Below are 14,577 nucleotides of genomic sequence, written 5' to 3'. Positions count from 1 at the left end.
CTCCGCTGAAGAGTGAATGGCGGTGTCTGGTTTACAGTTTGTTAATCAACACAACAGAAAGCACTGGGGAAACACAGTGCACTTCTTCCCTTGTGTTCAGCATATCTCATTGATCAATAGTTTCCTTTCTACCTTTTGTCAGGGTTCATGCTTATTACAAAATTCAAGACTGAAGTCCATTTATTTGCTGCTTTTAAAAGGCACACCTTAAAAATAATAGCACATGAAGGTGGAGATGAAACGTTGAAAAAGGTACCCCATAAAAACACTAGCCAAAAGAAAGCTGGAGTATCTATCTACACCACTATGAACATGAAGTTAGGAAGGATTCCTAGAAATAAGGAAAAACATTTCATAAGAATAAAGGGTCGATTTATCCAGAAGATATTTTTTGAAATCTGAATTTACATCATCCTTTAATAACATAGCTCCAAAATATATAAAGGAAAATCTGACAGAACTCAGGAGAAATAGGCAATTCCATACTCACAGTGGGAGAATTAAACTCACCTCAATAACTGATAAAACAAGCAGATAAACATCAAGAGGGATATAGAAGATTTTGAAAACATGATTAACAAACTTGACCTAATTAAGAAATATACAATACTGCAGTAAATAACTACATAATACATTCTTTTCAGTTACATGTATGCTATACTAAAGCAAGAATCAACAAACTTCAAGGGACAGAAATTGTACACAACATATTCTAACCTACATGGATTTAATGAGAAATTGGTGACAAAAAGGTAACTAGAAAATTAATAAATGTCTGGAGGCTCACTAATACACTTGAAAATGTCACCTAGTTCAAAAATTACAATAAAATTAGAAAGTATTTTGACAAAAGAAAATGAAAATCTACTAATATTAAAATTTGAGGGCTGCAAACTAAAGCTGTGCTTAGAGGTAAATTTACAGTTTAAACATTTTTTTAAAGGCTACAGAGAATACATGGGAAATCTCTATATCGTCTTCGTAATTTTGTTGTGAACTGCAAAAATGCCCTAACAAAAAATAAAGTCTTACAAAAAGAAAAAGCTAAAAGTCAAGAATTTAAAATATATCTTATAATGAAAAAGAAAAAATCCAGCATATTAAAGTATGTAGAAGAATGGAAATAAGAAAAAAGTAGACACGAATGTAATAGAAAACTAACCTCTAAGCAGAAAAATCAACAAATACAAAGCTTGGTTCTTTTAAAGCACCATGAAATGTAAGAAAAAAAAAAAAAAAACGGAAACTTTACCATTAATTTGAATTAAAAGAGGATAACACAAGAGATACCATGGGTATTATAAAGAGGATATAATAAACATTGTGCTGATAAATTTTTAAATTTTAATGCAAAGGACTAATGTCTTGAAAAATGACATACAAAGACTGACATAAGACAGAAAATCTGAATAATTCCATATTGAATTAAGAATTTGAATCCAGGGGAATTCCCTGGTGGCTCAGTGGTTAGGACTTGGCGCTCTCACTGCCAGGGTGCCAGGTTCAATCCCTGGTCGGGGAACTAAGAGCCTGCAAGTTGCACAGCGTGACCCAAAAAAAAAAAAAAAAAAAAAAAAAAGAATTTGTATCCACAGAAAAGACTTTAGGCCAAGAGGGCTACACAAATAAATTGTACAAAAGAAGTTTTACTAAACTCTTCCAGGAAATCTGAGTACAGCATTATGATGTAAAAACCAGACAAAGACATTAAAAGAAAGAAAAATTATAAAGCAAACTGTCTTAGGGACATTAAACAACATACCAATAAACTGAATCTAACAATATAAAAATGGTAATACTCCACAATCAAACTTGGCTAGGTAAGTCCAAAATTCACAGGGCTGGCTGTTACAAAGGATACGCTGGAACTCTTGTGCAGGAGCTGAGGCTATTACCCACAGGCAGAATTTCTTTTTCTTCAGGGAAGGCTTAGCTCCTAAGCCCTTCCAACTGACTGAACTGTGCCCACCCAGACTACCCAGGATAATCGTTCTTACTTAAAATCAACTGATTATGGACTTTAATCACATCTACAAAATACCTACACAACAACACCTAGATTACCTTTTGATTGAATAACTGGGGAATGTAGTCTGGTCAAGCTGACACATAAAACTGACCACCACAAAATGGAAGTATTTCCTATGTCTTTTTTGAGGCCTGCATAATTCTGATACCAAAAGCTGACAAAATAGTTCAAGAAAAGCAAATTATAGACCCATATTCTCATGAACAACAGAAACAAAAATTCTTGACAAATCATTAACAAATTACATACAATGATACATTAAAAAAAAAGATACTATAATCATGACCAAGTGGAGTTTATTCCAGGAATGTAAGGTTAACCTTCAAATACCAATCACTATAATTCACATTAAAAGAATAAAGGTGAATAATCATATGATTATCTGAAGAGATGTAGAAAAAATATTTGTCCAAATTCAACACCTATTCTTGATTTTAAAAAAAAAGTAAAACTCTTGGCAATTAAGGAATTAAAGGAAAAGTTTTCAATCTGATAACAGATATCTACCTAAAAAATCACAGTTCAGATCATTCATAATGAAAAAATATTGAAAGATTTTGCCCTAAGAGTACAAGAATGTCTTATCACTTCTGTTCCATGGTGTACTGGAAACTCTAGCCACAACAATAAGTCTAGAAAGGAAAATAAATATTGGAAATGAAGAAGTGAAACTGTCATTATTTACAGCTGACGTGATTGTTTATGTACAAAATCCTACAGAATTTTTAAAAGCACCACCACCAACTCCAGGAAATGCAAAATGAATTCACAAATAAATCAACTGTATTTCTATAAACTATCAATAAGCAGTTGAAAACGGTATTAAAAACCATCCAATAACGTAATGAAAAAAACATCAAATATTCAGGAATAAGTTAAACCAAAGAAGTGTAAGATGTCTATACTAAAAATTACAAAACATTCCTAAAATTAAAGAAAACCTAAATAAGTGGAGAGAGATACCATATTCATAATTGCAGATTCAACATTGTTAAGACTCAGACTCCTCAAATCGATCTATAGATAAAAGAAAATATTAATAAAAATTCCAGCCGGAAAAAACAACTTGAAAAGGCTTCTAAAATTTACACAGAAAAGTAAAGAATCTAGAACGATCAAAACAAGCTTGACAAAGAAGTACAAAATTAGAAGACTTGAACTACTGGATTTCAAGTCTTACTAAAATGTATAATAACCAAGACTGCAGTATTGGTATAAGGATAGATAAACAGGTCGGTGGAACAAAATAAAGTATACAGATGCAGACGTCCTCAAATACAGTCAAATGATTTTTAACCAAGGTGCCAATTCAGCGCATAAAAGTGTTTTTAACAAATGTGGCTAGAATAAAAAATAAACCTCAACCATGTACTACTCTTCCATACACAAAAAATAACACAAGATGCATCAATTTCTAAAAAGGTAGAACAATAGGAAAGTATCAATATCTTCATGCTCCTAAGGATACAAAGATTTCTTAGGATACAAAAACATGAACTACAAAAGAAACAATAGGGTACATGTTAGACTTCATCAAAATTGAAACTTGATCTCCATTAAGGATGTAAAAAGGCAAGCCACAGACTGGAAGAAACTATTCATAAAGGAATAGTATTAAATATATAGTAAAATAAATATCTCCAATGGGGATTTGAGGGAGGGGGTGGGGAAGGGATCAACACACCACAGAAACCTCAAAATGACAAAGTCATTGTTCAGTGAGAGAGGCTGAGATGCTTTCTACACACTTTCCCTGACATCTCTATACAATGAAATGCAAGGGTCAGTGGTACTGAGACAAGTAAAGGCAGTTCCACTCTTTGCTTCTATAAAAGCAAGTGACCCAAGCTATTAGGCCCTGGTCTCAGGCTTGCTTTGTTCTCAATATCCAGATGCAGCAGCTTGTTCTTTTGTGCTCCCCGCTCTGGAAAGAAATGACTGAGAACACCTCCTTCACATTTTCTTTTTCTTGGGCATTTTCACTTCATAAAGCTTCAGTCAATGTGTTTTGTGTGTGGTGAGGAGGGAATGACACGTTCCATGGTGGTCCCCACCACAGCCAGCATTGGTGGCTCAAGTAGCCTCAGGATTAGCCCTTTGTGTCCATGAAAGGATATGAAAAGTCAGTTGTTTAAGCTCAGTCAAGCTGCTGATTTTTTTTTTTTCCCTGAATGAGGGGTGTGTGGGGAAAAAAGGTTTTGCAATTCAATTTTCCTCAATAAATTACAGCATTTTGCTGAGGGCAGCTGTGTGCAACTTCACATGCTCAGAGCAGTTCCCAAACTTTGTTAAACGAAATTAAAATGCCTAAACCTGACTTCCACATCTTACCTTCATCTTCACTTATTTTACTAATAGGAAGACTTCTTGGAAGTGATGATTTTAATGACAAGAATTGTAGATAATTAAGATTCCTTACTCAATGTTATCTGGGACTTTGGCAAATCGTATGAAAACTACATTAATTTGAAATATTTCGTGCTCAATGGTCTATCTTGAAAATAATTGATTTTTATTCTGTGAGTCTACATGGGAAAGTGTCCATTAAAATCATCAGGGATTACACACCTAGAATCTCTGTAATACAAACTCACGAGGCGATATTTATGAGCCTGGAAACTGTCTGTGACAATAATTTTAACGCAACATAATGCCATTATCAGACTACTTCTCCTACTTAAAAATACATGTGGTGTTTATTTATTTTAAAATTTTTATTTTTTATTTATTTGGCTGCACAGGGTCTTAGTTGCAGCACACAGGATCGTCGATCTTCGTTGCAGCATGTGGGATCTTTTAGTTGTGGCGTGCAAACTCTTAGTTGAGGCATGTGGGATCTAGTTCCCCGACCAGGGATCAAACCCAGGCCCCCTGCACTGGGAGGATGGAGTCCTAGCCACTGGACCACCAGGGAAGTCCCCACATGTGGTATTTAAAAAATAACTACCCATTATTTAGTGCTCAACGTGCACTTAGATGTTATGCAAAGAATTTTATTAAAACGACTTCACTTTGTTTTCCCAACAACCCTTATGGAATTTGGTATTATTTTCTTTATTTTACAGATAAGGAGAGTGTGGCTTTGTGGGGCAGAGACAGTAAGAGGGAGAGCTAGGATTCAAGCTTGGAAAGGGAGACTGCGGGGCTCCCAGTCCACCACACTTTAAAGCTGCTGACATCATAAATGATTATCATGTGGAATCACACTACATAATTTTTTTTTTATGCTGCCTTCCTTCTTCCTGTGGAATTACAAACACTCCACTTTGGTCAGCAACTATAATGTGACTGGAGAGGCAACATATCTGGTAGCTGCAAGAGTCAGTGTACATGATGGTGTACAAACTCGTGATCGCCCCTCTGTTGGGATGTGGTCTCTGAATGACACTGCCTGTGGGAATGGACTGTCCTGCAGTGCGGACCACTACTCAGAATCCAGGGTTTTCATCAGCCATACTTGGCATCACTATTACAAAATATTAAATGAATTATATGATATCTCATTTACGGGAATGACAAGGAATCAGATGAGGAAAAGTATATAGAATAAACACTTTAGAAGTAGTAAAAATAAAAATGAACATGATCGGGCTTCCCTGGTGGTGCAGTGGTTGAGAATCCGCCTGCCAGTGCAGGGGACACGGCTTTGAGCCCTGGTCCGGGAAGATCCCACATGCCACGGAGCAACTAAGCCTGTGCGCCACAACTACTGAGACTGTGCTCTAGAGCCCGTGAGCCACAACTACTGAGCCTGAGTGCCACAACTACTGAAGCCCGTGTGCCTAGAGCCCGTGGTCCGCAACAAGAGAAGCCACTGCAATGAGAAGCCCGCGCACAGCAACGAAGACCCAATGCAGCCAAAAATAAATTAATTAGTTAAATTAAAAAAGAAAAAAAGAACATGATCAAGTATCTTCCAAGGTTTATCAAATATACCAAGGATAAGCAGAATCATCAAAAATGAGTTCGAACACATTTGGCACTAACTATGTCCTTCAAAACAGAACTGAACAACACCTTCAAGCCCCTTCCCGATCCCACTCTCAGTTGACGACAGAGAGAAAAGACTGGTTCCCACTGGGAACACGGTTTCAGGCAGCCCCTCCTGCCCCACTATCCACAGCAGCCTTTACCTCTCACCTGGGATCAAAGGTCGCTTTCTAGAAGCCACGCCCACCTCCTGGACCAGGCTCCCTTACTACCTCCAGCCCCACACCCAGTTTGCCTTCCAGGACTTCCTCCAGGGCGCTGCCACAGTTAGGATTCCAAAGGCGGCAAGGGGTGAATCTCTGGGTGGCTCCCTCCCCTTGGGGGCCTGGAGGGGAGGATTCCTGCCGGACTCACCCCTGTACTTCAGGGCCTCAACGCTAATCCCTGTTTGTTGAGGGGAAGGAGGGACAGAGGAAAGTATTACCCACCACACACCCCCAACCCCAAAACTAAACACCCAACCAGCAACTCCTCCGCAGACCCTACATTCCGGATGGGCCTCTCTCTGGTTTTACTCAAACTCCTTCCAGGAGTAGCCTGCCTTCACTTCAGCTTCCTCCACGCCTCCTCCATTCTCAGCCCTTTGCAATGGGGCCTCCTCACATCTGAAACCTGCTCTTCTGGTCACCAGACGCCCTGATTCCGAATCAACCGACAACTTTCCACGGACTTACCTTCTCCTTTGCGTTGAACAGGCCTGTCCTTCCTAGGTTCCCCAACCTATTTCCTCCTCTCTTCCTTGCTGTTCATTGTGTGTCTCCTCTGCTTCCCTCCTCTCTCTGCTTCTTCTCTGAACATGGAGGCTTCCGTAAGTTTCTGATCTTGGTCCCTAAAAATGCTTCACTCTCTCTGGGCAATCTTATCCATTGTCACAGATTCAGCTATTACCTGCTCAGTGAAGAATACGCAGGCACCAGGCTCATCCCACGTCTCTCTCTCAAACACCAGACTCTTACTTCCCATGACCTGCAGGACGCCTCCACCTGGAGGCCCCAAACTTCAAGATAACTGAACTAAAAGTGGCAGAGCTGGGACTGGAAATCAGTGAGACCAGAATTTTCTCTCCTCACATGACTGCGCATGTTTTATCTGAAATCAGGTAGCATCTATCCCTGTCCCTCTATACGTCATACAAATACGTGACGGATTCTGATTATGATGGTTAACTAAGCATGGGCTCAGCACACAGTGGGACGGCCAGCTTTGGAAACCTACCCTTGGCCTTGCTTGTAGTAGCAAAGAAACAGAACCTTTCACAAAATCTCTATGTAATTAATAATCACTGTCAAAACGTGACACTGTTATAGTGAAAGACTGCTTCTGGGGATAAATCACATGGCTTATCCCAGCAGGACACATTTATAAAATAAGTTTGCAGAAGAGAAAGAAAAAATCAGACGTAGCCCATCAAACATCTTTGCAGTAAAAGTACTCTGCCTCTGAGTCTCAGCTTAGTTCACGTTGGTAAACAGTGGAAGCCTTTGCCCATAGGCTATGCTGTTTGCAGTGAGATATTCATTGCTGCATGTCTCTGTGCAGCTTCTGATAAATACATTTCATTTCCAAAATTAAGTAATTAATGAAGAAAGTCCCCACAGCCTGAATCACTGTAAAGTAGACAAAATTCAGTAACAGAAAAAACATCCCACGTGAGCAACGATACTGAATGAGAGGATGAGAGATGAGATGACCCAACATTATTCTTCAGAACTTCAAGTTCGCAGACAAAACAAAGGCTGGATACAAGATATTCCTGTGGGTATTTCTGTCTTTTTTTTTTTTAAAGATGCCTTAAGACAGAGCAATCAATGTGTGAAAAGAAATGCTGTCTACAAAAACAAAAAAAGACATTTTCTAAGATGACTTTGATCCCGTATCTTTGTATCTTCCATTACTGCTCTCTATCGTCCTTGCTCAAGTATTATTTTCACCTTATTATTACTATTCTTTTCTTTGTAAGTAACCCCACCTGGCTCTATCCAAAAAAAAAACTGGTGCAGTAAATATTTGTCCTTTGTGGTAATCCGATGCATAATTTAGTTAATCTAGGCTATCTTTCCGTGAGAGGTGATTGTTTTTCTCTGTTGTGAAATGTGCTCACAGTAAAGGGGATCCACGCCAGACACCTGAACAGCAGCGGGAGAACCACTTACCAAGCACGTCGCTGCTTCAAACCAACCTCGACTGTGTAGCCACTCCTACAGCAGGTGTCACTCATGTTAACTCAGCCTCCCGATCACAACCACACCTTTCTCTTACAAACGTGGCCTTTTACTTAATTAAGATAACACAGTCAGGCTGAAAGGCCCATCTCAGCCCCTGTGAAAAAAGGCCTTGAAAAACAGGCACTTTGCGCTGTGAGAACTCTGACATGACTGTTACCTTACCTGGATGAAATCAAGAAATGTCAGGGGCAGCAAGTCATCCATATGCCCAATGTCTTTGGAGAAACGATTCAAAATTCTTCCTGCAATAACAGGATATTAGAAATTACTCATTTCCCCAGATATACCCTTTAAGAGAAACAATTCATAAACAAATCAAAACAATATTTTTAACGTATATGTATGTAATATATTACAGATTCATATGAAATAAGCCAATGTCAGTGGTAAAGAAAGAGAAAATAGAATGATATCTAAAGAGAAACAAAAATGCCACCAAATGGCAGTGGGTGGGGAGCCGAAATTGAAACCTGGTTTTTATTATAAAAGACTCGGGGGAGGGGCTTCCCTGGTGGCGCAGTGGTTAAGAATCCGCCTGCCGATGCAGGGGACGTGGGTTCGAGCCCTGGTCTGGGAAGATCCCACATGCCACGGAGCAACTAAGCCCGTGCAGCACGACTACCGAGGCTGTGTTCTTGAGCCCACGTGCCACAACTACTGAAGCCCGCGCGCCTAGAGCCCGTGCTCCGCAACAAGAGAAGCCACCGCAATGAGAAGCCCGCGCACCACAACAAAGAGTAGCCCCCGCTCGCCGCAACCAGAGAAAGCCTGCACGCAGCAATGAAGACCCAATGCAGCTAAAAATAAAATAAATAAATTTATTTAAAAAAAAAAAAAAAAAAAGAATGGGGGCGAAAATCTTGCGGCAGTATCGGGAAGGGCTGGTGGATTTGAGAATGTTCCCTCCTTTTAGATCCATCCCATCTGAGACTCATTCCAAGTGCTAAGTCAGCAAATAAACAGTTGCACAATACCTAAATTAATCCTAATTGTCACACTAATTTTGCTTTAGTTATCAAAAGTAATTTTGCTAAGTGATACTTTTTAAATAAACATAATTATAACTTCTCTGTAATTTTTTCCCTCCAGATGGCTCACAGGACCTCACATTTTGGGAAATTGTGGATTCCTGCCATTTCCAAGTTGTGAGTTTACTACCGGGGTAATAAGTTGTTATTTTCAGAGGTGCACTGGGTGTGACAAACACAGACTCATGCTTAAGCATCCATGAAGACCAGAGGGATGGAAGCAGGAAAACATAAATATTACTTAGCGACTAAAGATCATTACTGATTTTATTTCCCTTCTCAGAATCCTCGAAAACAGTATATCCTAAAGGCTGCAGCATTGGAAGATGAGAAATAATTTCTAATAAATATCTAGTGTGAACTAAACATGCCGCCTGCCGTATCAAGTAAACAACGGATGTTGTAGCCATCAGGCACTGCAGCCAACCCTGCGATGGTGCACCCTGAGGAAACTCAGGATGAGAAAACGCAGGATACTGGCCCCGGATAGCTGAGGTGCACATCAAAGGCATGATTTCGGTGAGCCTAGACTGTTGCATCTTCCCATACGTAGAAAAGCACTAAATTCCCTAACTTGAGATGTCTGCTTTTCTTTTATTAACAGTAATCTTTTGATATGCTGACTACTTGTTCTTTGTTGCAAAAACTCCTACGTACCCTGGCTCCCCCCTGCCTTGCCTCTTCGGAGCAGTGTCTCAGAGCTATCTCAGAGGCGCGTCCCGGGCTTAAGTCCTCAGTTTTGTCCACAGAATAAAGCACAACTCTCAACTTTTAGGCTGTACATTTTGTTTCAGTCGACACTAGTCGTTTCATGATTAAATTTAAAGAAGTCGAAGACACACACACACACACACACACACACAGCCTACTTTGGGGTAGCAACTCCTGAGAAATGTGTTTATCTAGGCCCCTGAATTTCTTTCGTAATGAAGGCTCCAGGAAGCCAGCCTGCAGGTGAGATGTGGGACCTCTAGGTGCTCTTCCTGACCTCTGTCAGAGGTGACTTCCTCCCGAGGCCCTTCACACCAAGCCCCAGCTGGACCCTGAATGAGCAGAGGCTGGGCGCTGAGGTTCCGCTGCCGGGCTGGGCCGGCTGGGCCGCCCCCCACAGGGCGCCTGGCTCACCGGAGGCACAGGGTGCGCCCAGGCCGGGAGCTGCAGACATCGGAGGCTTTCGCCCTTGGCCAGGCCAGGCCAGGCCGTTACAGGCCGGGCCTCAATTCTCCTGTCTCAGGCGTAGGAAATACAGACTCCAGAAACTGACTTTTAGTGACACGTTTGGAGGACCAGGGACAAATTTTCGGAGCCTCTAGGAATGCCTGCTTTAGAAGGTGATTCTCAGGATTAAATGGGCTCGTGCAGGTGAAAAGAAGCCAGTCACAATGCCCGGTGAGTTAACAGGTGCTCAACCACCAAGGCGAGATAATGACTATTCCCCCCAGGTTCTGCAGCATCATGTCACCTGGGAAAGTCTACTAGGTACTGTGGGAAGGTCCACTTGTTAAAATGCAGACTCTGATTCAGGAGTGTTGGGGGGAGCTAGAGAGTCTGCATTTCTTCCAAGTGGCCAGGTGATGGCAGTTTCCCAGATCATGCTTTGAGGGGCAAGAGCTTGGGCTGTTATTTAATCAATTCTGCTTTAAAAATATTAAAATCAGATGGACAGTTTTTCCACATACTCTTATGGATTTTACGGCCTCCCAGTCATTTTTTAACTTCCCAAAGTAGCAATATAGAAATAAGGAAAATACATGTCAAAAAAGACATAGTTTAAACGCTTGTGATTTCTTTGACGGAAAAATGCAACTTTTTAACATAGCAGGATTCAGAAACACTGCAAGTATGATTTGTCTTAGAAAGTGTTGAAAGCAGTACAGGAATTTCTTAAGATGAAAAGGCTACTCAGGGATGAACAGTAAGTGAAAACTACCCCTTTACCTTTCACCAGATGTGCAAGTCTTAAGGTCTGAGAGACCCAGGGTTGGCAAATAGTGTAAAATGCAAGGAAAACAAAAACAATGAGAAAAACTATCTCCCCACACAATGACTACAAAAATGGAACTGAACGTCAAAGCAGGTCAAAAAACTAAAGTCTTGTTCACCAATGAGCTGAGTGTAGAAAATGTGAAATCAGAAAGTTCAGTAGCTACTTCCTTGCACTAAGAAACATTAAGAGAATGAATGGTATTTGCAGAGTATTTCATCGGGCTTAGGGATAGACTGTTATAAACAGAGCTGTGATTTCAAGTTCATGGCCTCATAGTATTAAAGTTTTCTCAAAAGTCTCCAAATGAAATCCTTACGATGAATTCCCTTCACACACATGCCATGACTCTTCATCCAAATGACATGTGCTCCCTACTGGAGTATCTCCAGGGAGGTAGAGGGAAGGGGGATTCACATGAACACCGGGAACCCAATCCATTTTCAGTCTGTTCTGTTAGACAGGGATTTCTCACATCAAACCGAATCTTGCCTTCCTAGAACATCCAACCTCTGCCGCTTCTTCTGCCCTTGTAACCACACAAAGTGAATCGAATTTCTTTTGATATGACAGCCTTTCAACTCCTCAAAGGAAGTGAATCGTATCCTTTCCAGCAACTACTCCTTGGTTCCTCAATGATCCCTCATAAGGCATGGTGTCCTATCTTGGCCGCTGCCTCTTGACCAGACTCGGATGGCCAGTCTCAGTTAATGCTTTGTGCTCAGGATTAAAATCAGTACCCCAGGTACTGGGGTAAATTGGTATCACCACCTCCCCCATCCTGCATAGGATATAGTGAATCATGAAGCCAACAGTAACAGTAAATTCTGGAGGCCAGATCACATTTTGGACACATGCAAAACGAAAATCCACATTGCTCTGCACAGGTAGATTTTGGGGGACAACTGAGCAATATGTATAAGCAACTCTAATAGTGCATCCCTTCTGACCCCAAAATTCCATTTCTAGGAACATATCCCCAAGAGTTAGTAAGTTCATCAAAAGGTTGTATGTGGCATATTTGTCAAGTCAGAAGTAGAAAACAACCCGAACAAGTCTGAAACAAGTCTATAATGTATTATGTACAATTTTAATTTTTTGGGACATTCTGATCTTTCTACAATAACTGCACATTGTGTAAAAAGGTAAAGCAGGGAGGGGAGGGCAAGAGAAAGACAGGGAAAGAGGGGCAGGAGGAAGAAGGAGGTAAAAGGGAGGAGGGAGGGAGGAAAAGAGGGAGGGGGGGAAGAGAGGAGAGGAGGAGGGAGGTACCCACCTTGAAGTCCATGGTATCCAGGAACCAATCAGGGTCCTCCTAACTGCTCTGGCTCACAGTTTTCCATCTTGTCCATAAGACAGAATATCATGAAAGATGACATTCGAACTTCTTGTCAAAATACAAATTCAGGATGATCATATTTTAAGAACTGAGTCTACAATCTAAGCGGGAGTCAGTCACCTCTAGAATTCTGACACCTGACCCATACCCAGGACTCCTCAGCTTACTTATAACCAAACTGTAATTTAAAACTTGTAAGTTCCCACGTCTAATCTGGGCCTTATTTTTTTTTTTAAACAATAAAAAGGTATATTTACATATAAAATACTGAGGTATAGTTTTATTGAGGTATATTTTACATCTCATAACAGTCGCCCATTTCAAGTGTACAATTCAATGAATTTTTGTAACTTTACTGAGTGATGCAACCATCACCAAAAATCAGTTTTAAGACATTTTTATGCCCACAGTAAGATCCCTTGTGCCATTTACAGGACTCCCTATTCCCACTCCCAGCCTCAGGCAACCACTAATCTACTTTCTTTCTCTATAAATTCGCTTTTTCAGGACATAACATCGAAATGGAATCGTACAATAATGTGGTCTCTGGGTCTGACTTTTTTCACTCAGTGTAATGTTTTTGAGGTTCGCCATGATGTAGTATGTGTCTTTTTGAGCCCCATTCTTTACCACAAAGTGGCGCTAGGCACCAGCAAAAAAGACCCCATACCAGGCCACACCTGACCTTGAGGGTAAGTAAGAACAGATGTGTTTCGTGAACTCTTTGATATTGTGAACTTGTTTATATGCACCCACAGCTAGCTTCACTAAGGGTTCTAGAACCTAATTCTTTTGATTAGGATCAGCCATTGCAGAGATTCAGAATCCAAGAGTCCTGGGTCAAGGCCAGGCTCTGAGTCCAGTGGAATGTGGCAGGGCAGGGAGGACAATAAAAGATCCATTGTCCTGGTGAGAAATGGGATCTACATCCAATCAGCCAATGGAAAAAAAGAGCGGAGTCCCTCCAAAGGGGCAAAGAAAATATACCTGAACCTTCCAGGTACCGTGCAAGGGGATGGGGCAAAATGGGTCCAATGGAGAGGGTGTTCAGTGGAACCCAGAGGCGGTCACCGGGCTGAAGAGGATCCCTGCGTGCATGAGGGAGCCACTAAGGCAGGTGGGCCAGCCTGGACTTCCTGCCTCATCTTACACAAACTAATTCAGCTTAGACGAGCCTGAGAACAGGAGAGGGAGCTGCAGAAGTCAGGGCGCTCCACATTTTCTTAGTCTTTGCTGTTAGAATAGGCCATCAATATGGTGGCAGCCTAAAGAATGTCATGAAATAGAAAGAGCAACAGGATTTAGGAAACCGTCAGTGGAAACACCACCAAGTTCTGGTCCTCCTCTGCTACTCAGCAGCAAGAGGCCTTTAGGCAACTAAGCAACATCTCCACCTACATCCCAACTCCCGGTCCAATAATAGTTTTTAAGTGTCTACTGATAATTTAAAATGGATCAATTACTCCTCTTCTTAAGGGCCTGTAGTTTATAAGGTAAAACTATCAGGTATCAAATATTTAACCCAAATAAGTGCCAAGATTCATCCTGAATATACAACTAAATCCCAGGGAAATGTACTAGGTGTTTGACAGTTTCACTTCCTTGCTTGACAGACAACAGAACTTGGAAGCTTGGATAGTCTGGTTCCGTGAAACACAGCTTCCAAAGAACCAACACACGTGGTTTTCTCTTCACAACATCACATACCAGAACCAAAGCCGACCATAAATAATCTATTCCAAATTCCACTTCTGAAAATAAGCTACAGGAAAGAGTTCAATTTAACCTACCACTAAAGAGTAGATTAAATAGATTTAATCTATTTACTAAAGAGTAAATAATTCACGACCCCTAAACCTTTTGGGCTAACTAGGCCTATGTTTGCAGTACTTATTTTGGCTTGTATTTTCTTGAAGGAATGAAGTCCCGCTAATAGATACAGGAGAGGGAGGCAAGATAACACTGGTGTGCTGGCTGCGCTA

The 14,577-nt window shown here is 40.9% G+C and overlaps 1 protein-coding gene across 1 annotated transcript in view; it reads right to left on the bottom strand.

Annotated features, from left to right (window-relative positions):
* Positions 1-14,577, bottom strand: part of LOC137751878 (ATP-binding cassette sub-family C member 4-like) — a 144,621-nt gene that overhangs the window by 65,241 nt on the left and 64,803 nt on the right. Inside the window, exon 12 of the mRNA XM_068526525.1 lies at positions 8,407-8,486. Within this exon, the coding sequence (XP_068382626.1) occupies positions 8,407-8,486 (80 nt within the window). The remainder of the gene's footprint in view (positions 1-8,406; positions 8,487-14,577) is intronic.

This window comes from Eschrichtius robustus, chromosome 18 (assembly GCF_028021215.1).
Source record: "Eschrichtius robustus isolate mEscRob2 chromosome 18, mEscRob2.pri, whole genome shotgun sequence".
In the NCBI taxonomy this organism is placed as follows: Eukaryota; Metazoa; Chordata; class Mammalia; order Artiodactyla; family Eschrichtiidae; genus Eschrichtius; species Eschrichtius robustus.
The sequence above is the reverse complement of the archived record's forward strand: the minus strand, read 5'-3'. Positions and strand labels throughout refer to the sequence as shown.